At 38.0% G+C, this 26,130-nt stretch overlaps 1 protein-coding gene across 2 annotated transcripts in view; it reads left to right on the forward strand.

Moving 5' to 3' along the window:
• The window catches only part of IQUB (IQ motif and ubiquitin domain containing), a 50,808-nt gene extending 27,839 nt beyond the window's left edge, over positions 1-22,969 (forward strand). The window contains exons 8-13 of one of the 2 annotated variants that reach the window (XM_033098705.1): positions 330-505; positions 8,723-8,893; positions 12,645-12,821; positions 16,805-17,053; positions 17,735-17,920; positions 21,751-22,969. In XM_033098705.1, the coding sequence (XP_032954596.1) occupies positions 330-505; positions 8,723-8,893; positions 12,645-12,821; positions 16,805-17,053; positions 17,735-17,920; positions 21,751-21,933 (1,142 nt within the window). In that variant the 3' untranslated portion in view covers positions 21,934-22,969. The remainder of the gene's footprint in view (positions 1-329; positions 506-8,722; positions 8,894-12,644; positions 12,822-16,804; positions 17,054-17,734; positions 17,921-21,750) is intronic. The other variant, XM_033098706.1, reaches the window with a different exon arrangement.
• The last annotated feature ends 3,161 nt before the right edge of the window (positions 22,970-26,130 follow it).

Genomic DNA, 26,130 nt, shown 5'->3' on the forward strand with positions numbered 1-26,130 from the left:
GCTGTGTGAACCTGCATGGATGGAAGTCAGGCCAGCTGCCGACGAGGAGGCACCCACGGGCAAGCTCATAGAGGCACAGGTCAACGTGACCGTACGATTTCCTTTGGCTTCTCTTTGTTTGCCTACTTTTATGGCTTTAAGGCTCAGCTTCTATTCTGTCCTGTTTTTCTCATGTATCAGAGCTATGCTGTGAATGACTCTATTCATACATCATTTTTATTTAAATTGATACAAAAATAAAATATTGTTGGTCAGGACGTGATGGTAAAAATGCTTTGTAAAGATGTGGGATGCTAAAAACTCAAGAGGCTTTCATGTTGTTTCTCTAGTGTGGCGGCAAGAAGAACTGGAATGCATTAACCAAACTTTCACCGGAGCTGAAAGGAAAGCTGCTTTGTGTGAACTTCTGGAAAAAGAGACCCAATTAATTGCTTCCATTGGGAGACATAGACATAACGCTTACATGGAAAACCAGGAAGCATTAATACAAGCGTTTTTGGATAAGGTCAGTGAAGTAACAATTTTTTAAAATATGGATGTATCCCGAGTTTAAAAATGTAAAATGGTGAATTAAAAGAGATGTACATTGTAAGAATTTGCATGAATTTTGTTTAGCATTTTGATGATGTATTTCTTTAAATTCTTTATATTTTTTCCTTCGGATACAGGTTTAGATTTTAACTGCCACCTAGAATAATGATTGACAAGTAATACAAAATTAACATGCTCTCAACAAAAGGGATTTGGCCATGAATGAAAAAATGGAGACTCTTTCCTTGTGATTCTTTTCATTTAGATTTAGGCCGGCTGTAGAAATTAGATGACTTGTACACCTTGACAAAATGGAGTATTGAAGTCACAAAATGTCTGGTCTGGGGTGCCCCATAGTAAGCGACCTGGGGAAAATAGCTACAGATTAGTGTTTTTGCTCTTGCTCATCAGGGCACTAACCGATTGAAAATTTCTGACGAAAAGGATATGTGATTAGTGAAAACCATGGAAACATACAATTAAGGAAAAAGCTAAAGTAATTACACTTTCATGGTGAAACTGCCTGTTTGATTTCAATAGCCTGTTTCCATAGTGACCAATTTCCTTTTATAAACCTGATCTGTCCAAACAAGTAAAAGCCAACCAACCATAAGAAGAAAAGGGACGGAATGAATTCTTCAAGATATTTGCCTGTAGTGATTCTAGTTGTATGATTCTTGTTATTTGGGAATCTTTGTTCTCAAAAACCATATATATTCTTTTATTCTACAAATGCCCTCATCTTCCTTGTCCATCGCTCCTGTTTGATGTCAGTTTTTCCTGTGGCTTTTGTTGCTACCTGAATCCTGGAATTCCCGACAGTTCCAGGCCGGACCTCTCGCAGGAGCTTCCAGAACCCCACGTCCAGTTGCCTACTTTGAATGACCCAAGAGTCCACCTCAAGCTGACATGTCTACCCCTAAGTCCTGTCATCTCACCATTCCTTCAGCCCTCACCTCCAAACTGCTCGTGTTCCGTAGCACTCACGTAGTTGATCCCTGTGAATGTTTCGTCATGTACTGAGTTGCTTTCAGTCCTGGTGAGGGGCCTGGGGACCCTGTAGCAACACGGAAGGACAGGAGGGAGGCTTCTGAGGAGATGCTCTGGGCAGCTCCTCTCGCTTCCCTTTCCCCCTGGGAGGCTGGCACGAGACAGGGGTGTGTGAGCTGGACACTGACTCCATTGGCCCTGGATCGCCTCCTCCTCTGATGGCTTCCTGTGTCCACATTAGCCCTGGGCCTCCAGTCTTATTGCTCATTCAGCTCCCTGCTCCATCCTCCACACGGCTGCCTGCCCGACCTCCCTAAACACCACGCTGCCCTGCCCCTCCTCCCTGCCCTCAGGGCACGAGGATGTCCATAAGGGATCCTCAGCACACCTCCCCGTCCTGCTGTGTGTCACTGTCGCCTCTCCTCGGCGCACACTGCATCCACACTGCCCCAGCCACGCACAGTGACTCGTGCATCCTCCGCAAGAGCACGTGCTTTTGCATCCAATGTTGCCTCTACTTGGAACATCCCGTCCTTCCCTCCTCAGTAGCCATCTGCTCCGCCTTCAAAACAAGCTCAGATGCCCTTGTTCCAGACAGGATCCACTGATCCTCCTATTTTTAGCCTGTACTGTGTGCTTTTTAAAATTTTTTTATTTAAGTTTCAGGTGTACAAAAAAATGTAATAGTTAGACATTTACAACCATCTAAACCCCTCACAAAGTGATAACCCCCCCAATCTACTATCCCTCTGACATCATATACAGCTGTTACGAGTCCATTGGCTCTATTCCCTATGCTGTACTCCACCTCTCGTGACCGTATATATATATATATGTATTTATATATACACACAGACATACCTATATAGTCACGAGAGGTGACATACCTATATATACACATACCTCTATAGTCACACATACATATATATATAATATATATATATATATATATATATATATATATATATATATATATATAAAATTATAGTTGACATTCAATATTATTCTCCTTCAGCTTCAGGTGTATAGTGTATTGGTCAGGCATCTACACAGTCTATGAAGTGATCCCCCTGGTAAGTCCAGGACCCATCTGGCACCCTACGTAACGTTTACATTATTGATTATACTCCCCAAACTGTGTTTCATGTCCCCATGGCTATATTGTGACTACTGATCTGTACTTTCTGACCCCTTTACCTTCTCTCCCATCCCCACCCGCCTCCCACCTAGCAACTGTCAGCTCTTTTTCCCCCCATATTTCTGAGTCTATTTCTATTCATTTATTCTGTTTTTTAGATTCCACATACAAGTGAGATCGTATGGTATTTGTCTTTCTCCGTCTGACTTATTTTACGTAGCGTAATACCCTCTAGGTCTATCCATGTTGTTGCAAATGGTAAGATTTCATTCTTCTTCATGGTAGAGTAATACTCCATTGTATAAATTTACCATAGTTTTTTAATCCAGTTGTCTATCGTTGATCATTTCAGTTGTTTCCATACCTTGGCTCTCGTGAATAGTGCTGCAGTAAATATAGGGATACATATATTGTTTTTGAATTAGTGTTTTGGATTTCTTTGGGTAAATAAATACCCAGGAGTGGAATTGCTGGGTCATAAGGTAATTCTATTTTTAATTTTTTGAGTACTATGTGCTTTCATGAGACTGTTTCACTTCTCTCTTAGTATATTATGGTCAGTTTTTATTATATCTATTTACATGTCTGAATCCTTCCTAGATTCTGAGCTTCTGAAGGCAAGATCTATCTTTTATCTCGGTATCCTTATATCTTAGCACAGAATATCAACAAATGCTTGTGGAGGTAGGTAAGGAGGGAAAATAAGGGACAGAAATAATTGCTGTTTAATTTTATATCTTAGGTGTCATCCAGGAATTATGCAATGTAGGTACTGTCATTTCAAATTCTTGAATATCTTCATTTTATTATAGAAAAGATGAGTCTACCGTATGGAAGCCATAATATTTCTACTTCTCTAGAGTCCTATTTTGAACAAACTTATTCCTTTAGCACGTAGCTTTATCTTGAATCTGGCTCCATCACTGGGAGCTGTGTTCATTATGTGTCTGATTTTTAACGTGACCAGGAGGACAGGGTGGACCCAGGGCACGAGGGTGTGTGAAGCAGCTGGGGGCCTCTGAGGGGCCAGCCAACAGGGAAGACAGCGCACCTGCTTTAGGTTACACTTGTGTCTTCTCTGCTGCTTCGTTTCCTATAAACTATTTTGAATTCTTGGAAATACTTATACAATGTCTATTCTTCTTTATGCCTTTACACCCGCCCCGCCACCCCTACCCCAAGCCTCGTCTCCAGCATCGTCTCTAAGCATTTTTTAAAATATAGAGAGTCCCAAAGTAGATCGAGTCCCAACATAGAAGAGCGACTCTGGAGCTAGTTGAAGACCATTGGGAAGTATAGCACTTTCTCAGGAAGTATAGCACTCTAAGAAGGGCTTTAAGTCCCACCAAAAAGAGATGAGATAGGGAAGTTTTGTTCACAAGAATTCCTGTGAGGAAGGAAATTTGTTTTTTGTTTTTGTTTTTTAATAAATACTTTGATAGGTTGTTGGGGTTGAATGTGAGACCCTGGAGGGTCCTCAGTGTAGGAAGAATTGCTCTGTGCCAGTAAAAGGGAGGTTTTTGAGTATTGTCAGGAGAGAAAGAAAGAGACGCCACGTCAGGAGACAGCTGGAAGGCAATTTGAGTACAACATGGCTTCTTGTGACTTCTGGAGTTGCGTTACTAAATAGATGAAATATTAAGTGCAAGATGGTACTTTTTTGGTAAGAGGAGAGGGAATGAGAGAAATGACCAGGTCTTAATATCCAGACTGATTCAGGAGAGCTCACACTGATCCCAGACCAGAAGACTGAAGGAAGGGTGGAAAAGTTAGCCACAGGACGTTGTAGGTATCAAGGGAAAGGCTTTTGGTAGGTCATAGATTTTAGAATTGGAGTTCTAGATCTGCGGTCACCCCAGATGATAAACCAGTTAATCTCACCAACCCCTAGGCTAAGATTAAGAGGAAATGGACACTTTAGCTAATACAAAGGAATTTTCCCTCAGTTTTGACCAAAGTGTTGTATAGCGCAAAAAAAATAACCACAAAATGGAGCAACTACACTCGAGGTCAATTCCATAGCCTAATTAGTCCAGTTTTCAACCCTATCGACTAACGGTGACTTTTGGCCTGCTTTTCACCTGTGATAGTAAATTATAAAATCTTTATTATTGGAATACAAAATCATTTTAATCACCTTTTAGTATATAATGCCATACTAAACATCTTAGAAAACAATTAAGATAGCGTTCGTGGCTATTTTTTTGCTGTAAATAGCTCTACAATGTTTGTTCCTCCTGATGCCTGCCACCTTCCCACCTCCCACCCCCCGTGCCTGGCATTGTCTCTACTGTGCGGGAGGAGTCAGTGTCGATTTTGTAAAACGTGAAGTAACTTTTTAATCTACAACTTTTGTTTTGATTGTTAAGAAAAAATAGCTTCTAATTAGTCCCTGAAGCTAGACAAGGTTAGAGTTTTTCCAAATGTGAAAATTAACAACCAGAGCCATAATGCAGATTTTAAGGTCCACATTTAGCACCATAATATACAGATATGTGAAGAGACTATTTACTTTCCTATAATTTGCAAATAACTTTGGAGGATAAAATTTTAGGTTTTGGTTTTAGTTTAGCTTCATTTAATCTAAATAATATATGGGTTATTGAACTAATATTTTATTTTTTATCTTTTTATCCTGAACATAGAATTTATCTGAGTAATGAATGATATAATTTAAAATTAGTTCAATCAAGGCTCTGAACCAATCAGTTGTTATGGATTCTGTACTAAGCCTTCATTCTCTATGAAAGTTTCATCTGAAGATTTTTTTAAAGGATTAGTTAAAAAAATTTATACATTTAAAACATCAAACATTGACCTCCACAGGCTATCAATTATTAAAAACTCACAAGTTAGGGAGGTGAAGAAAATCACGTCAAGAAATTTGAATGAAAAATCATCAGCCATTTTCTAACATATCTTGGGTGCTTTTTACCCACACTGTGTACAGAGACCATTTGGATTTCTGTAAGAAGCTTTCCCTAGAGTCAAGGCCATTTATTTCTTTGATTCGCACACTACTTCTCATCACCACAGGCCAAAAACCTGAAACCCACGTTAGCTGTGTCATTAAATGTTTTTTCTCAGTACTTAGGTGGCAAACAACTAATGGGACAGAAAAATGCAACCGACTTGCCTCTCTCTGAGCACCCCAGTACACTGGGGTGTCCTCTGTGGGCGAACAAAACTCCTTTGCTGTGTAAAAGAAAAGTTGATCACTACCCAGTAGCTTTTGGGGGGTTAGGGTTATTCTTAATTTTTGTCCTTAGGGACTTGAGTGTTAATTTAGGAGAAGAAAAGCCCTCCTCTCACAGCACAGTTGTTTCTTCTCTTATGTGGAAGCCTGCTGTTCTCAAGGTTTTTGTTATCTCTCTACCTTCTCTTCCCTGAAATGTGTCTTCCTGCTGTTCTTCTGTTTCTCTCCTCCAGAGTCCACGCTGCTTCATTCGTTGGCAGCTAAATGGAATTTATTATGCTCCTGTTTTCTAAACCAATCTGAGACCATGATTGTTGTACATCTCTCAGTATAGCCAAGGCATTCAAAGAAAAAAAGGAAAATAGGAAAGAGAAATCAGCAAAGTTGACATTTTTCTGCATCAGAGTTAAAAAAACACCTTAAGGCCTGAAATCAAAGAATCGTAGGTTTGAAGACAGCGTTATGTTGTGGTCAGAAATATTTCCAAATAGAAAAAAGCTTTGCCAAACAGATTTTTAATATCTTCTCAGTGCCAACATTAGGGGAACTTGAACTTCAAATCTAGGATTCTTTGTATCACTCAGTTCCCTTTACTCTAGCTAATTCCTAGTTTTTCTTCAGGTTTCATCTTAGATACTATTTTCTTTTCTCTAAGTGCTTCATAGCAACCTATATAGTTAACTATGTACCTGCAATCATCAATCATAATCACCCTTTATTTTAGTTACTCGTCGTATTTCTGTCCTATTGGATTTGAGAGTTTTTGAAATCAGGATAGTATTTTATCTATGGTTCCTAGTACACTGACTAATATAGTAAACAATAAATGTTAGTTGATTGAATGAATAAGTACTGTAGACCCTGTGAGATATGCAGAACTACCTGAGAAATTTATTCTTATAATCTTTTGAGAGAAATAAAATTAACAAACCTGAAATAATTATAGAACAATTTGAACCCAAATTTTATTGTTTTGAGTGATTGAAATAGAAACATGACATACTTGTGTGTGTGTGTGTGTGTGTGTGTGTGTGCGTTTACAAGTACTGTAGAATTTCAGATACTGGTGATTTTATGGGTTCATACCATAGTAGTTAGGAACCTTTATGGAAAAGGTATGGTTTGAGTTAACAATGAAAGGATGGGAAGGTTTGGGATGTTGAATATATTGGGAAAAATCCAAAATATTACCATATCATACTGTATTAGACAGGGCTAGAAACTTGGAGGGCAGGTAGAGTTAAATCAATCCATCATCTGAAAAAAATATACTGAAATAGATGAACTAGACATTTCATTAAAAGGTTATTATACTTGGATTATTACAAATGAAATAAGTTAGCAGCCTAGAGACCAAAAGATATTGTCCACATTAGTGGAAGAAAGGAAATTACATTTAATGGAGCCATCCTGAGGAAAATTGCAAAATTAGACTTTAGAATATTGCAATAAGAAACTTAGCCTCCGATTGCTTATTTCTTAAAACTTTAAAAAAAGAGCTCTGAAACAAGCATTAAACTTCAGTAACACACTGAGACCAACTCCAAACAAGGCTGTATTCATTTAAAACAAATAGTTTTTATTACTAAGTGATAATTATTAAATGATAAAATGCTTTATTATTCAGCTATGTCCCTTTTATGATGCTGAATAAAGTTTACTTCATTCTCTCCACCCACTAATTAACAGAACATTGTTTAATACTAGATTTATGCTCTTAAATATTAATTATAGGGCTGTAACTTCTCATTTGCTGAATTAAAACTAGAACTAATAATCTAGTTTCTGGTTCATTTTGGCTTTGATCAGAAAATGATGCCATATCTTTGAAAGCATATCAAATATAGTTGTTTCTAAGGTAACTTTGTAGTTCTCAATGTAATTCAGCTAATATGAAATGTAAAAAAATTAAAGGTAAATTGACATAATAACTGAAAAATCTTCATAATATTGGCATAATAAATACAGTCTTATATCATTTCTTTATTTGGCTAGTCTACATTCCTGATTATAAGTTTCAATATATGGGCTTCTATTTACACTTTAAATTATATCAAATCTAAGATTTCAGTGGTTTCACGTACGGCATACATTGGACTACAGGTCTCCAAAGCAATTGCCAGTCAGCCTGCGCAAACATCCGACATTTGAACAGTTAACAGTTAACAGCCGTGTTTCTGATAGATTATAATCAGGGAAGGAGACTGAGCAGCTTTACGCTGTAGAGGAGAAAAGCAAATAAACAGTGAGTTGTCACTGTGCAATTTCCAGGTGAGTGAATCGTAAAGGAGGCGGCAGAAGCAGTGGCAGACTTGGACTTATTAATAATAATGGGCATGAAAGATTGTGCTGGTGGCCCGAGCCTGCGAGGACTGGCTCCACCTTCTGTCTCTGGCCTCTGAATTCTTAGCCTGGGAGAACCCAGATGAGTTTCAGGGCACGTGAACTCCATCCTACCAAAGTTGTCTTCGATCGGCAAGAAATGATCAAGACACGTGTATACAGCTCAATATAATTGAACCGAGCAGATAATGTTTAAAAACATTCTAAGTAGCATGCTTTTTTTATCCCAAGGGGGTAATGAGTTACTTCATGTACCCTTCCAGCCATCCAATGGACTAGCTAGTACAAATTAGTAGCAAATTCTAAATCCTGTAGAAACGTTTGTACTTCTGTAGACTGAATAGCGCTCTCATAGTTTTTACCTAAAATGTTTTACTTTTCCATGGTCTACAATTCTTCAGTTAATTTTCTTAAGTTTTAGTGATACTTCTATCCATAAAGCACATGACTTTTAGTAGAAGAAACAAAATTATTTTTTTAGGCTTTAATTAACTGATAATTATAAACATAATATTATTTTCAAGTGTTCAGCTCCAAAGGCATGGAAAGCATTTGATGGCAAAATAACGGAGATGGATACACAGTTCACCATCAGAGCCAGAGAGCTGCAAAACATCTATCAATGCATTATGCTGAAAAATATCTCTCAGGATGAGAGGCTGGATGTACTCTTAACACTTAAACATACTGTGAAGGTACGCTGACTTTCCTTTAGTTTCGGGGTATCACTCTCAATAAAAAAAATGAATACTAAAATAAGCAAAGTGTTTTGTATTAATTATAAAGATGATTAATAAATGTTTATATGTGTGAATTTTCTCAACAACTATATTGGTTTTGTGTAATTTGGGGACGATCTGGTTTATGTATTACTATTTATCTAAAAGAATCTCAAACTTGATGACAAGGTCAGTTACCTCTGCAGGCATGCGACAACCCAGGCGTTAGTTGTAGCTTAAAGTCTAACAGTGGTCTTGATATGTCCACTGCTAAAAGCATTGTCCCTCCAGGAATTAGGACTTCTAAAGTTGAAGAGTACAGAGTTGCAGGGACAGGAAGCAAAAATTCCCCGCATAGTAAGTGGGGCCATCTCTACTTCCACCCCTTTGGTTTCCGTAGTAGAGCAGTTTCAGGGCCTCCTGCTTAGTCTTCTCCATCACATTCCCTGAAGAAATCAGGGGTCAAGGGCCTACGCCAACTACCAAGTATTCCCTTCCAATGACATATTCAAGGGCCAAGGAAAGGAGCACTCAGTGGACTGGGTGGGTCTGTGACCCAGGGGATCCATTGTGAGCTGGACCTGGGTTGGCACTCCATTCTTTAAAAATGTCCCCATATATCTTGATTCAGGGTCCGGGCCTTTATAAACCCACATTGATTAGTCATTTGATTCGGGATGTTTCAGGGAAGAAAGCGTGACCTTGGATGAGACAGTTCTTTTAAGTTGATGGCAGGTATTTTCAATCTGTATGGTTTCTTCCACGGAGGAAAATCCAGAGGAAGGCTCAACTGAGAGTTGCCAGCTGCCAACCTTATCAGCAGCTGGGAGAATGGGTGCTTCGGTTCTGAAGTGGGGTAATCCAGGCAGCAGGGCACAGCAGTCACTGTAATGGATATGTTTTGTATATTCCCAATTAAATGGGAAAGCCCAGGTTTTATTAGGACCATTGGTATAGCTCTTATGTTTTCTAGCTCAAATGGAAGGTGATATTGGGCATACGTTATTGTCAATATAGATTAAGTTAGATGGGCAATTTGGCTAAAAATATTTGGCTTCTGAAAAATGATTTTGAGTTTGCTAAATTTGTAAGACACTTGTCAGATGCCAAATTTAGTTTATGGCATAAAGATATAAATTGTTTCTGAATCGTCATCTGTATGAACTATTTTAAAGCTTGTACATAGGCAGTGTGGATAACGCTGTATGGTGAGTCTATTTTGGTCATCAATATGAGCCAAATTGCCGGAGCATATAGATACAGATAGCTAAATTGTAGTCGTTCACTATAAGTAACAACTGAAAAAATGTCAGCCACATTTAGATGTATCTAGGCCAGCCATGTGATGACAACCTAAGAATTTCACGAGTATAACTCTTAGATACCTCATATGGATTCTTTGCTTCCTACTTGAAAACACCCATTTTGTTGAGCAGAAGCAAGACCAAGACACGCAAAGTTCTTAAGACACATTAGGTAATTGAGTAATGGTTCTTGTTGGGAGATAAGTGTCCGTAGGTCTCTCGCATTTCTACCCATCCTGAGAACAGAAGCACTGAGTGCTTTTGTTCTGGACTGCCTTTTCAAAGACGTTTGCGTACTGACAAACCCTGGAAGGTAGAGATAGGAAGAAAGGGAAAAACAGTAGGCCCAGAAGTGGGAAATAAGGTTGCTATCCATAGAGGGCAACAAAAAGACCGAATTGGAAAACAGGGAGTGCAGGAGGGGAATACAGGAGAAATCCTCTTACCTGGCAGAGGTAGGATCACAGTCGGGTTAATTACAAAAGACAAAGGATGGTTCATACAAGAAAAATTGTGTATCTCTTAAACGATGTGTTTAACCTAATATATCCACATGTACATTTATTTAACAATATTTTGATGGAAGATTGAGGCTTTTAAGCATGACTCATTCTGGCTCTATTCATTTATGGCTGTGCAACCTTAGGTAAGTTATTTAATATTTCTGAAAATCAGTCTCAATTAGTTTGTAAAATTGGTTGCTTTGATGATAGAAGTATATGTATGTGTGTATATATAGGTATATATATATAATATAAAATATAATCTCTATGTCTCAGTTCTTACAAATAGCAATCCCCAATAAATAATAGGTACTAATTTTTTAAAAAATTTTTGTTGGGGGATATTGGGGAACAGTGTGTTTCTCCAGGGCCCATCAGCTCCAAGTTGTTGTCCTACAATCTAGTTGTGGAGGGCGCAGCTCAGCTCCAAGTCCAGTCGCCGTTTTCAATCTTTAGTTGCAGGGGGCGCAGCCCACCATCCCATGTGGGAATTGAACCGGCAACTTTGTTGAGAGCTCGTGCTCTAACCAACTGAGCCATCTGGTCACCCCTCCAAAAGCTCAGCGGCAGCTCATTGTCTTCAATCTAGTTGTGGAGGGCGCAGCTCACTGGCCCAGGTGGGAATCGAACCAGCAACCCTGTTGTTCAGAGCTCGTGCTCTAACCAACTGAGCCATCCGGCAGCCCCAATAGGTACTATTTTGATGACAATTATTAATATAGACCAGTGAATCTTAAACCTGAGTACACATTAGAACACATTAGAATCATCTGGAGAGCTTGAGAGAGAGAGAGAGAGAGAATATGAGAATAAATGCATAGGAATAATACGTAGGCCCCATTTCAGAGCAGTTAGGTTAGATCCTCAAGTGTGAGGGCAATGTTAAAATTTTTTAAAAGCTCCCCAAGGTCCTTCTGATGTGCCTTCAGGGTCAAGGACCACTGATGCAGACTCAAGTATTAGCTATGCCGAGTATGTGTATTAGAAAGTACAGAGGAGATTATTTTACAGTTACTGACTCACCCTCTGATTCATTCATTCAAACTAGGTTTCTTATGGTCCTCTCTTGGGCAGTTGGAGCAACTTGTCTTTTGCTCCTTACAAATCCTTCTACCTTAATCACTTAACTCTTACCTGGGGCTTTCTTATTCAACCACCCTCATTTCTATTACTTTATTAAAAATGATTGTGAATTATGTAAACATGCAGACAATATGTTTAAAATATGTATGTACAGGTTAGCAAGTATGAAGCCACCCATCATGGCTCCAAAATGGGATGTTGGCGACTTTGCCAGTGTCCTGCTTTCTTTTCGTAATGGAGATTCACCCTCATCCCCTAGGAGTACCTGCCATGCTGACGTGCATGGTAGTCATTTCTTTGATTGTTTTTTTTTAGTTTTACCTCTTCTCTATACATCTCTAAATAGTGTGATTCGTGTTGCTTCATTTGGGGTTTTATTTAAATGGAATAATGCTATATATATTATTTTGTGCCTTGTTTCTTTGGCTCACCATTAATGTGTAAGATTTAAACTTGCAATTATATATAGCTGCAGTTCATTCATTTCTTTATACTGGATAATATTCTAGAATATAAATGAGCCATCAGTTATTTATGTAATCAATTTACTTATGGCTATTTGGCTGTTCCTAATTTGGGGCTTACCGTGAACAATGACTGCACATGCGCATTTCTCTAACGCACTGAGGAGTAGGATTTCTGAGTGGTAGATTATGCATATCTTAAACTCTACTAGATAATGTCAAGTTTTTTCCATATTAGTTGTGCCAATTTATACTCCTGTCAGTGATGTTTCATTTCTTCTGGAATCTAGTGTTACTTTCTGTGGGTAGTAATTTAAAAAAACTGACAGTGATTTAAAAAATGGTATACGGAATACTTTCGTGTTTTATATAGGAACATGAATGTACTCTGACTCAGGAAATTCTAGAATTGATTGACAGAGAGGTTGACCTGATGATGAGAGGCGTCAAGCATCATAACCTGGAAGGACTCAGAAAAAGAATTTCAACACTCTTTCTTCATTACCTCAAAACACCTTTGTTTAATCCAGAAGTTGTGAGACACCTTAAGGTACTCTATCTTTTCCCCCTGTATTCCTTTCTCAGAATTCTAAGATGTGCTGTAGTAAATGGGCGTATTATCAAATTTTGCCGGAACACTTTACTTGAGGTCCATGTAGAAGACCATCTTACTGGTGAAATTTCTTTTGAATGATTATTTTTTATGTTGACAAATTAAACTTACTCATGTAACTTCTTCTGCATCTGTGTTTCTAACCTTGAATTCTTTCCTAATCTCTGGACCAACTTTCTAATTGAATATTGCACTATGTTGAGTGCATCCTGGCCTCTCAACACCTTCATGCTTTTGCTCTGACAGTTGCTTCCACCTGGAATGCTGTCCCCTACTTCATCCCAGCAACTCCTGTTCATTTTCTAAGACTCAATTCACAATGTCCCCTCCTTCATGAGGCCTCAGAGAGAGTTAAACTCTTGCATCTCTGAGAGTCTACGTGTATCTTGTTTGTGTTCCCTCAGAATACTTACCACATAGTTAGAATTAGTACTGAACAGATCCATGTGGATATCCAGAGAGAACTTCAAATGTAATAAGTATTTGAATTAAACCTCCTCCAACCCCAACATGTTTAGGCTTCAGTGGGGATTTTGGTCTCTGAAGCCAAGGTAAGTGGTTTATTGCTTTCCCACTGTGCAAAACTATTGAAAACACTTTTAGTAAAGTTTGGGATAATGGTTTACTGAAGAATTCTAAAGAGTGTTTTATTCCAGTGATAAAATGTTTAGAGTTATAATTTATTTACGAAGCTGACTGAATTACCTATTTTGCTTTTTTGACAAACAGAAGTCCCAATATTTGGTCAGAACTTTTAGAAAAATAAAAATCATTTAACTTTATAATCTTTCTTTTTTAATGAATCTTAAAAATTTCATGGTATTGCAAGAGAATGTTAAAACATAACAAAAGTCCAAAAGAAAAGTTTTCCATGATGTTATTCCTTATTCAAATCAATGTTTCATTTGTCCAGAATGTCCAAGCTACTTTCTAATCCTTCTCTATAGACTTACTCAGTTTTTAGGTTTCCAGTAATATAAGAAAATTTTATATTCTACACATTCACATAACATTACACCATTTTATTCACCTTTTAAATTTAGCTTTGGCAAAATTCACTACTTTTGGTGAGTTTTGACAAATGCAGAGTCACGTAACCAACAGATAAAGTCTTATTACCTCCCCAAATCCCCTCATGCTGCTACGTTGTAGTCAGCCCTACCCTTGGCCCCCTAACCTTTGGAAAACACTGATTTGCTCTCTATTTTTATAGTTTCACCTAACCAGAATGTCATATAAATGGAATCATACTATATGTAGTCTTTTGAGCCTGGTTTCCTTCATTTAGCATACTGCATTTGAGATTCACCCATGTTTGTGAGTGTGTCAGTCAGTAATTTGTATTATTATTGTCTGGATGTACCAGAGTTTGTTTATCCACTCATACTTTTAGAACATTGAGTTGTTTAGAGTTTTGGGTTTTTATGAATAAAGTCACTAGAAACACTTGATAATGAGTTTTTGTGTAAATTGATTGTTTTGCATTAAATACCTAAGAAGTGGGATTTTTGAGTAAATGCATATTTAGCTTTATAAGATTACCACACTTTTTTCCAAACTGGCTGTAGTGTATTCCCATCTGCAATGCATGAGCATTCCAGTTACTCTGCATCCTTGTTAGCACTTGGTATTGTCAGGTTTTATTTTAATTTTGGAATTCTAATAGGTGTGTAGTAGTATCCCATTATATTTTCATCCCCGTTTTCTTAATGACAAATAAGCATCTTCTTTATGTACTTTTCGTCATTCATGTATCTTTGGCGAACTGTCTGTACATATCTTTTGCTACCACCTTCACCTTTTTTTTATTTGGGCTATTTATTTTCTAGTTAGTTATAAAGGATTTTGAGAATTCTTTATATTTTTCACTCACATGGCCTTTGTAAGATATTTGATTTGCAAATATTTCTTCAATTTGAGGCTTTTCTTTTCATTCTCTTAACAGTATCTCTAACAGAGTAGAAGTTTTTGACTTTGATGAAGTTGAATTTATCCATTTTGAAAATGAATCAATCTTTTGGTGTTTGCTTTATATTTAAGAAATATTTTTGGATGAATTAATATTGTTAAAATGTCCATACTCCCCAAACTAACCTACAGATTCAGTGTAATCCATATCAAAAGTCCAATGACATTTTTCACAGAAATAGAAAAAAATCATAAATTTGTATGCAACCACAAAAGATCCTTAGTAGCCAAAGCACTCTGGAGAAAGAACAAAGGTAGAGGCATCATTCTTCCTGATTTCAAACTGTATTCCAAAGCCATAGAAATCAAAACAGTATGATATGGGCATAAAAAGAGACACATAGTTCAATGGAACAGAATAGAGAGCTCAGAAATAAACCCCCACATATATGGTCAACTAATACTTGACAAAAGAGCTATGAACACACAACAGAGGAAGGATAGTCTTTTCAATAAATGGAACTGGGGAAAATGACAGGCAAAAAAAATGAAATTGGAGAAAAATCAATACAAAGTAAGTTAACGACTTAAATGTAGGACCTGAAACTGTAAAACTACTAGAAGGAAACAGGAAAGAAAGCTTTTTGACATTGGTCTTGGCAGTGATTTCTTGACACCAAAGCATCAAGTCATGACACCAAAGCAAAGGCAACTAAAGCAAAAATAGACAAATGGGATTGCATCAAACAAAAAAGCTTCTGCACAGCAAAAAAAAAACAACAAAATGAAAGGCAACCTACAAAATGGGGAAAAAAAAAACATTTGTAAACCATATACACTATGAGTTAATATCCAAAAAAATAATAAGGAATTCTTATCACTCAATAGCAAAATAATTTTAACCGAGTTTAAAAATGGACAAAGGACCTGAATAGACATTTTCCCAAAGAATAGCAAATGGCCAACAGGTACATGAAAAAGTACTTACCATCACTAATCATCAGGGAAGCACAAATCAAAACTACAGAGGTAATGCCTCACAAACATTAGAATGGCTATTACCAAAAAGACAAAAGGTAAATGTTGGTGAGGATGTGGAGAAAAGGGAATCCTTGTGCACTGTTGGTGGACGAGTAAATTGGTGCAGCCATTATGGAAAACGGTATGGAGATTCCTCAAGAATTAAAACTAGAACATGCAGAGTCTCAAATTTTGAAAATTGATCATGGAACCAATCTAAATTTATTGTTGAGATGAATGAATGAGAACACTTGGTGTAGTGGGCTTTTATTTATATGTTAGTCTAGCTATTGCCTGTGGGAATAATTAATGTAGCATAGCACCAGAAGTTTTAATTCTTTTAAAATATAAGTGCCAAAGCACTTAGGTTTTCTTACTGTATTGCAGCTGAAAGTCTTTACCTACTAATTTTTTTTCCAATCAATTAATTTTCTAAGTGATTTTACCACGTATATCTAAGGGTTGATGAATAATATAGTTTTTTTATGTTTTGGCTGAGTAAATGAATACTGCTTGAAATTTAAATTTTGTGTAGAATAGGAAGTTAAAGGAAAAATATGACTTAAAAATTAACCAACTTTTTGTTTCATTCTAAGAACGTAGCCCTAGGTGCTTATCTTGGTTAGTGTTTGGCTGAGCTTTTATATATATTTATATATATATGTGTGTGTGTGTGTGTGTGTGTGTGTGTGTGTGTATATATATGTAGATAGATAGATAGACATATATAAATTTATGAAATATATATATCTGTAGATATATGTAGAAAGGTATATATATATTTCTACATACATTTATTTTTCTGTATATATTTTTTCCATATACATAGAAATGTATATATATATATTTTATAGATGTATATAGAAAAGTATATATAAATATGTTTTTTTCTCTATATAGAAGGTATATATATATTTTCTCATATATATAGAAAGGTACATATAAAAATATACATACACACACATTTTTTTTTTTTTTTATGTACTATTTAGGTCCCTCAAGACCCATTGAAGTTTTATAAGAAGATTCACTTTTGCCACTGTTGCCAGCTGTATTTGCCTTCTACGGAGTTTGCTGTATCATCCACCGCACACCACGTATACCGGTGTCGAAACTGCGTTAGCCTTGACAATGAGACTCGAAAACGAGAATCATTTTTGAAGTACAAATGTATGCTTCAGCGTCTCTTCTATTCAGAAGTTGATTATGAAGATGATTCGAAAATTGCTTTCCTGATGCAGGTATGATCAGTAAGGCTTGCCAATCATGGATGAAATTTGTCCTCTGATTTTTCAGAGGAGATTCCTGTTTTCCCACCCAAACCTTTTAAAACAATGGATTTTCTTTCCCTAGACTTTGTGCAGTTTGCTTGTGTGGTAATTTTAAGTTTATATATAGAGACCTCTTGATAAAAAGTTGTTTTAAGAGTTTTAGCTAATATAATTTAAATAAAAAAAGTTTTTAAACAGTTATCTCATTTTCCCTTCCCTCTTTTTTTCATTAAAACAAAAAAGTCTTTTTAATAACAGTAAGTGAATTGCTTGTTTTTTATTAAATCTCAATTACCTCATTTATAAAATGGGAATCAAATGACCTGCAATAACCCTGATGACCAGATGCTAGTTACTGCTCCATTTTGAAAAGTACTGAATACCATACAAATGTAAGCGAAGAAACGCATACAGCTTACTTGGGGTCCAAGATGCAGTCACGACTGTGAGACTGGTAACAGTTTGGGCTGAATAAACAGAGATTTGATGAAAAATAAGGTGCTGTATGCTAATGACAACCTCACGAATAGTGTTTCTCTCTTAAAAAAATACTCAATGTAATTTAACTATTTCCTCAAGCAATACAATGATCTTAAAGAATTCTTATGTTTAGAGGAGAATGTTCTGTTTCAAACCTGTTTTGACCTGCAGCTGGAGGATATCCAGTACCTGACGGAGAACATCTGGTCGGGCCAGTCAGTGCTCAGCGCCTGGAAGGACCTCGGTGACCTTGTCCTTGTCAGGTGGGAGAAGTCCTTGCAGTGGTCCCCCTGGAACTGCATCCTGCTCACCAAAGACGAAGGTGCTGCTCATCTCAAGCTAACGAGTATTGAAGAGGTAAGAAAGTTGAATTTTGGGGGGAACACTGACCTAATCATTGGAATTATTAGAGAGAGGTTGACTGCCTTTTCATTACATTCCATGCATAATTTACGTACTTCCACTGGATTCAGAGACAGAGAACATAGATAATAGTCACAAAATATGTGGATGGCATGTATGGCAGAGATTAAAATGAGAAAGCAGCTGAGGCACATAGACGGTAAGGGTAAGCGATCTGAAGGTCTGCACAAGTACCTGAACAGGATACTACTACTCCTTGTAGTAATAGCAACTTCAAACACACTGGTTCTACAGTAAGTTCCGCAAGGGCAGGGATTTTGTTCGCTCATTTGTGTCTCTCTCTCTAGTACCTATGACATTGCCTGACAGAGACTAGGGGTTTGACACGTATTTGTTGAATGAATAAATGACTATTACCACCAGATAGGTATTATGGAACCTAAAATCGGTCCTTCTTTGATTAATCATCATGAAGCTGCCTAAAAGTGCACTAAATTCTCAAATTTTGTTCATAATTCTGTGCTCTCAATGGCAGTCATACTGATGGGATATAGTTTTGAGGCTCCGTTTTTCATTTGTTTCCCGCTAACTGGGAGTGGGGAATAGAGCACTGTAAGAATGGAAAACCATTTAATTTCACTAACTCACAAGGCGTGATCTGTAAAGCGTTTTGGTGAACAGAATTGAGGAGCCCGAGGAGCTCCCAGAGAACTCCATTTACACTGAGCAAGCCTCGGATCGCTACTGCTGATAATGATTCTCTGCCTTCTGTTGATTAAGTTGCTGCATTTAATTCCATGGAAGAGGTCAGCTAAGAGAAAATAAAGTATAACAGTCATTTTGAATAGTACGACTCCCTGCCTGTGTTATTAATGAGGAGAGGGAAGATGGCAAGGGGAGGAACTAGTTACATTTTTAGCTGTTTTGAATAATTTTCCGGTAGAAGCCAAGCTAAGAAACATTTTATTTTAGGTATTGAAAAAAAGAGCAGCAAGAAATTGAAGCTGTGTTAAATATTGTGTTTAGTAAACTAAGCTGCCTCATAAATTTTTAATCACTGGAAGCATAGCCAAAACTAGCAATATCATTTCATCTAGCACCCAGAGTGGGATTCAAGTTCATTCCCAAGGCTGATATTCCACTGCTTCTTCAATTAATCCTTACAACTCCCTTTGTCTGTTTAATTAAATTACTGCAACCTCAAATTAATTGTCCTCTTCAGATTCAGGATGCTGAGCTTATTGAATTTCTGTAAATAGAGCTAAGGTTCTCAACCAGACAAACTCAAAACAAAATTGCCTTCTTTATGGTTTTGGGCTGGTGTAATCTTTTAAGGTATTAATATTCAGCCTGGTGTAATCTTTCAAGGTATTAATATCCAGCCTGGTGTAATCTTTTACATATTGATATTCAGCCTAGTTAAAGAATAGTTTATATCTTGCAGCAAGTTAAAGCATTTCCAGAATTTCTTTAATACACAGAGATATTTGCTTTCTCAATAAGTAAACCAACAATAATAAACCTCAAAAGTTAAAATAAGCTTGACTCCCTGAAGTCATGACACGAGTTAAAACATGGAAACAGACTTCTGTTCTCTGAACTATAAATGAGGCAGATCAGTTTCTCGTAATGTGCACATTGGCCGAAGTAGGAACAACAGTGATTTAAGGTGAAGAGACCTGCCCCAGTATTTCCCCGGTCCTGTCACTAACAATCTTAACGACATTACGGCCTGCCCTCTTTGCTTCATCAATTTCTGTAAAAGTTAAACAGAAACATGAAACCAGTGTGGGGATCAGAGCAGTTCTGACTTATTCTGGCTGCATCACTTAGGAGCTTGGTGGGAGTCATTGGGCAAGTTTGTCAGTGTCTGGTGCTTGGTTTTCTCATCTGTAAAAAGGGGATAAGATAAAAAAGGGATAATAGGTATTGGCTCTTTTCATTTTACATTATTCATTGAGTTGCTTGTTCCTTTGATTCTATTACCATAATATGCTTAGCTCATCTTTAAGGACTACTTTTTTACTCTATAAAGGCACTTTGAAAACCTATAAAGTCCTGTATATGTGTAATTTAATGTTGCATAACAGAAATGTGTTCATTTTTCTTGAATAAATATGGACTAAGAAGTGATGGGACAAAATTAGATTAGTGCAAAGGATGACTATTTGACCTAGGAGATTTGTCTGTGGCGAGGAAACTTTAAAGTTGAGCCCAGGATGCTCCCACCTGATACTTGCTGCAAGAATATCGTTTCCTTTGGTTCCTGTTCTCAGGGCTTTCTTACCTCTGATTTGGCACGATGGAGGGATCTTTAGTGAGGGGATGTCTTACTCTCAGAAAACAAATTTTAGGAGGCGGTACAGGTAGTATTCGTGATTTAGTTTAAAAGAAGAGTCAATTAATGTTAATAAAGAGAATAGGTGGTATTTATTAATTCATCCAGAATTTACTTTTGAATCTGCCAGATGCTGTGTTAAGTACTTGGAGAAAAATACAATTCTTCGTTGTTTGAGTTGCTGCCAGTAGACTATGTAGTTTATAATGACTTAATGAAACGTGTGAGACTAGTTTTCTTATATAACAAGCAGTGCAGAGGTTGGCGGTCTGGGGCTACTTTGGTGGTTTGCAATGCTGTCACAAACCCAGGCCCTCTGACTTCCTCCTCAGCCGTACTTAACCTTTAGCTTTTGTTCTCATGCTTGTAGACTGTTAAGAGATAAAACAGCTACTCCATCTCCTGCATTGTCTCCATCTCCCAGGTATGGGAAAAGCCTAAAGGTGCGTGACAGGTGAATCTTTTCACTCTTGTAAAGCTTTCCTGTACGCGCTGTCCAATGACTTCCATTGTACATTTGTGTGTGCATAATGGCCAGAAACTTGTCACATGGCCACCCATGTCTGGAATAAAGGCTAGGAAAACTGGACATGTCACAAAGTACAAAATCAGGCCTTAAATACAAAAGGGAAAGAGAATCATATTGGGTTGGCAGCTAGGAGTCTGCCACTCGGGTTAGAAAACGGATGATCTTATAGTGATGTGGCAGGTCGGCATAACTGAAAGCTCAGAGCACTGTTTCAGCTGTGGAGGAGACCAGAAACCTAATAATTAATTAAGGACAAATAAAAATGGAGAGGCACAAAGACTTGGGAGGAGAGGAGTGTTGTTTTCTGTGTAGAACCCAGAAGAGAAGCAGTGCAGAGACGCCTAAGTTGGGAATCTGATGCGGTAAAAAGGGTAACCAAAGAGAAGTTGACATGGTCACAAAACCAGGGTGATGTTTAGTTTGAACTCTGGAGACATGGAGGGAAGGACCAATTTTAGAAGAAAAAAAAATTCAACTTGGTGTTTGTATCAGTGTTGAAATAGACTGAAAGAATGAACCAAGGTGACTCAAGTGCATTCATTCAAAATTACCTACTAAGTATTTATCTTATGGTTTCACTTATTTACCTTAGTGAAAAAGACCCAGTCTGAGCCTTCAAGTTTTCTTTATCATGGAAGAGACTGTCAAGAAGATCGTGACATTCAAGGTAGAAGGAACTAACTATTACAATTAAAATACATAAAAGCATTTGCAAGTACAGAGGGAGGAAGGATTCATTTGCACTCAGCAGTCAGAAGGAGAATCAGGAAAGGCTTGCAGGTTAAATAAAGGAAAGCAAAATAGGAACTGCGCCCTGAAAGATGATGGACCAAGTGGGGAAAAATGGATTCTGGGCTGAAGGAACTGACGAGCAAAGGCACTGAGGCATGAAAGTGTTTTTACTTGGCAAAATACATCTGTGACATTTAATAGAATTTGGTTTTCTTTTCTTTTCAGGGATATGAACCCACATTTATTCACAAGATCAAACACAAACACATCCTGGCTAAGAACTATTTTTCTCAAATTCCAGTGCTGGCTTCATTTATGTTTGATGACGATGAAATAGAGGAGATCAGAAAGCAATGTCCCACAGAAACAACAGCTAATTCTGTAGAATGCCAGAGGCCTAGTCCATAGAAGACCCAGGAGTATTTGATGATCGGCATTTTTGTCCACTGCTAAGAGAGTAATACAGATGTCACACAATCTGGAAATAGAATTTTATATTTTTACTGATTTTTATTGTTTTTCATAGTATCATAAGTTGTGTGAAGAGAAAACATCCCTATATTTATGATTTATTGTTAGACAATTAGTGTTAAATTGAAATATTTTGTTACTAAAATTAATATTTTAAAGTAAAGAGAACATTTTACGTATTTTCACATTAAAAGTTTTAAAAATTTCAGGTACATGATAGTTAAAATGAACAGACAAACAAAAGCTAGGCTTAACTTTTCAACCCAAGACATTTATTTTAGATAAAATGTAGTTATCGAAGAATAGTCAGTACTTGGGTGGGAGGAAACACAGAATCACCTTTCTTGAAAATCTGTACAGGTAGAAGTAAATACACTATGTTTTAATACAGGGCTTTGAATTTTTACTTTTTATCTTCTACTTTCACCTTCCATCATTACAAAATCCCAGTGAAATAACTGAAACTATTTGTAAACAAACAAACAAAAGGTACAGTCCATGCTGGAAAACAGTGGAACTCTCTTTTATCCTAGTGGGACAGGAAGGAAAACCCCCTAGCAGGGCAGTGAGGAAAACTCTGTAGGAGGATAAACTTGATCGAGTAAACTATAGCAGTCCCTCCGTCCAATAAACTGAGGGAATGACCTTGACTGGATACATGCAAGAGACATACAATGATGACCATGGGTGTATGAATCAGTCTTACAGGAAATAGGAGGTACACTGAAAATTCAAGGAGAGTTTATTCAGAAAGGGACTTAATTTAAAATGTGGGCAGGCAGTGTGTAGGGAAAGGAAAGGAACATTGCAGGAACCCAGGGCCGGTATCAGATAAGGTGTATCTACCCCTAGTCTCGAAAGAACCTGGGGAGGGAGAGTTCTGGAAATCCAGAAAGAGAGTGTAAAGAATAACTGAGAGGGTCAGTGACCAACTTTCAAGGGAACAGTCGGCCCTAGGTGATCTCATGAACTAGAGAAATAAATACTTCTCCTACCTCTAGTCTCCTGCTGGAGCTTCCCTTTGGCAGAACCACCCCGTCCCCCAAAGTAGAAGAAGTAGAAGTCTGTTGACAATTTATACAGCTTCAGGACAAAGAGCAGAGTAGCTAAGGGGAGAGTGGATCTGGGTGGCTAAACAGAAGATAATCCAGCTAGAGAGAAACCATAAAAGTGAAGATCTGTAAGTCAAGTAGCAATAGTTCACACACATGCAACATAGTTATATATATGTATGTATTTAAGGTTAACAGCAAGGAAGTACATATAAGAGAAAAACAAGATTAAAAATACCTCAGTGCATAAATTGGCATAGGTTGAAACCTATTGGCATAGGTTTCTAGTAAAGGATAGTTATTCTCATATTGCATCAAAAGAGTGAACTGTATACTGTGTGCCAGATAGGTACTCCAAATAAAATGACATATGCGTATAAAGGTTAAAAATAAAATTCTATCAGTCATATGCAGACAGACAACATAAAATTGGTAGCAATAATATCAAGGGTGAAATTGGGAAGAAAAATAGCAAAGCAAAGGAAGTTATTTTGATAAATTATAATTCACAATAAAAATGAGCTCTATGTTAGGTACAAAAGTAGGTTTAGAAAAAAAGTCAGTCGAGGATTCTTCACAGGCTTCTTAATGTTTCTTGATCAGAGGCACTAGTGCTTTTTTGAGACTCATTTTCAAGGATATTTGTGTAGCAGGCAGTCTTGGAAGACAGAGATAGTGTTACTGTTTGCTATAAAAGACTCGGAGTCTCTAAGCCCAGGGTTTTTAAATCCTGTAACACAACTCACTGTGTGCACGTGTCATATGGACTTGTGTCACCTTGAGGGAATTAGTACAAAAAGCTGATATTCTGGCTGCTGCTATTCCTGTGAACAATAAATTGTGCTTTATCTCTGACCAGGAGTCTCATGTCTTCTGTCATCCATGAAATTGTAGCAGGCTAACTTGTTAGCTTGCAATTAGGCTAGCATCGCAGACCCTTCACAGTTCTCAACACACTTAACCTTATAAATTAAAAAAACAGACAAGTAAGTTAAGAAAAGGCTGTTTCTCTTCTCTTTCCAGGGAGACTGCAGTTCTCCACCTTCTTGAAGTGAGGCAGGATTACGTAACATGCTTTGCCCAATGTAGTGCACGTAAGATTGTTTTATGTCACTTTTGAGCATTGATGGAATAAATAATTCTAACTCAATAGATAATCCTTTTAAGGAATAGAAAAAGAATGAATACTTCCCAACTCATGAGGCCAGCATGTCCTTGATATCAAAAGTTGTCAAGGATAGTACAAGAAAGAAAAGGATAGGCCATTTTCACAAAGAATATAGATACAAAAACCCTAAGCAAAATATTAGCAAACCAAATAAAAAATATATTAAAAGGTAAAACAGCACGGCTTTTGCTGGATAGTCTTCATTTGCCTCTTCAGCTCTGTCTTGCCCCTTTCGCCTCTCTCTGCTCTGTGTCCTTGGAGTCTAATCTCTGTTCGCCGCTTTGATGAGAACATAAAGTCAGTGAGAAGCATCAACAGGAAATCTGAGGTCTGAAAGAAAGACAGTTTGGGGCACTCTCCCGGCTTCTCCTGTCTGATTTGTGGCCTGTTATTGTCGTCAGTGACTGGATTCGTCTGCCTAAGACCACATCTCTGGGTGAATGGTCAGCCCTCACACTCGACAATTCTGAATTCGGAGACTCTTTCCTTCTCTTTCCTTCTTCAACTTATGGGTGATAATAGCTTTCTTTTGTAGCTCGGTTTAAGGTGATTCACTTTTTCATTTCGATTTCCTTAAGTTGGGACCTCTCCTCTGTACACAGTCCTTTTACTCACTCCTCAGATTAACCCGTGAGGGTGTCACCAGGTTTCCTCTGGACCCTGAGCAGAGCAGTAATGGGTACAAGGACTGGCCCAGCAAACGGACTTTGCCATGGACTCCTGCGCTTAAGCTGCTTACATATTTGAAGAGCATGTGGGCAACCTCCTTGCCGGGGAATATGGGACAGTGGTACTATGCAGCATGTGACAGCTTTACGATGACTCCACATATCGTGAGTGGTGGCATAGAATGGGGTCCAGATGGAGGATAAGGAAAGGGAGATCAATTAGCCGAGGTAGTCCCTTTGATGACAAAGATGGTGGCTTAGGATGTCACTTATACTAGAGAGGGTTCAAAAAGGAAAGGATACATTGAAGGCCCTGAATGTCTAACAAAGGCCCAGGTAGAAATTCAGAAAGCCTTTATGATGATTCTAAAGAGCCAGAGGAGCATGGATAAGAGTTTCTTCCAAGGGTAGTATTCTAAAAAGGGTAATGCTAAAGATTATATCAACTGATGGGCTTGCCTACAATTCAGGATTTCATATGTTTGGCTCGAGGGCCTGAGAATTGCTAGTACGTTCACTGAAGTGGCCTGTCTCATTGAGGCTGAAATGCCAGAGCTTGCCAGGAAAGCATTGCTCAGGAAGATGGATGGTTGGCTGCATCTATTACGTGCATCTTCCTCATGCAGCTCTTAGGGGTATCTGTACTCCATTACCAGCATCCTTGAAAAGCTCTGTGCTGACTGGTCCCTGTAGGCAGGGATAACAGTGAGTGTCCCGCAATGGAATTTAACAACCTGATTCAATGGGAATAACGCGATCCCCAGTGATAGGAGCCAGGGGGTGAAGCTTAACCATCAGGGAAAAAGTGAACAGTTATAAGAAGAAGCCTTAGGTTTGATCCTTCGGGGACGTGTCACAATGGTTAATTGATGACCAGATCCACAGCAATGAAAGGCACAGCTATATTAGTATATTAGTGTCCCTCGGCTGCTTTAACAAATCACCGCAAACTGCATGGCTTAAAGCAACAGGGATTTGTTCTCACAGTTCTGGAGACCAGACCTGTGAAGTCAGGGCGTGGGCAGAGCCTCTCTCCTGGACATACGGGCGTATCTGTCCACGCTGCTTCAGGCTTCTGGGGCTCCGGCTGTCCCTCGGCCCTTCTGGCTGCATCCCTCGTCTCTGCTTCTGTGGGCACGTTGCCTCTTTGTGTGTCGAGTCTTCTCTTCCTCTCTCTTCTGAGGATTGGATTTAGGCCTCACCCAGGCAATACAGGATGCGCTCATCCTCCAGATCCTTAATCAGG

The sequence above is a fragment of the Rhinolophus ferrumequinum genome, chromosome 26 (genome assembly GCF_004115265.2).
Source record: "Rhinolophus ferrumequinum isolate MPI-CBG mRhiFer1 chromosome 26, mRhiFer1_v1.p, whole genome shotgun sequence".
Taxonomy (NCBI): Eukaryota; Metazoa; Chordata; class Mammalia; order Chiroptera; family Rhinolophidae; genus Rhinolophus; species Rhinolophus ferrumequinum.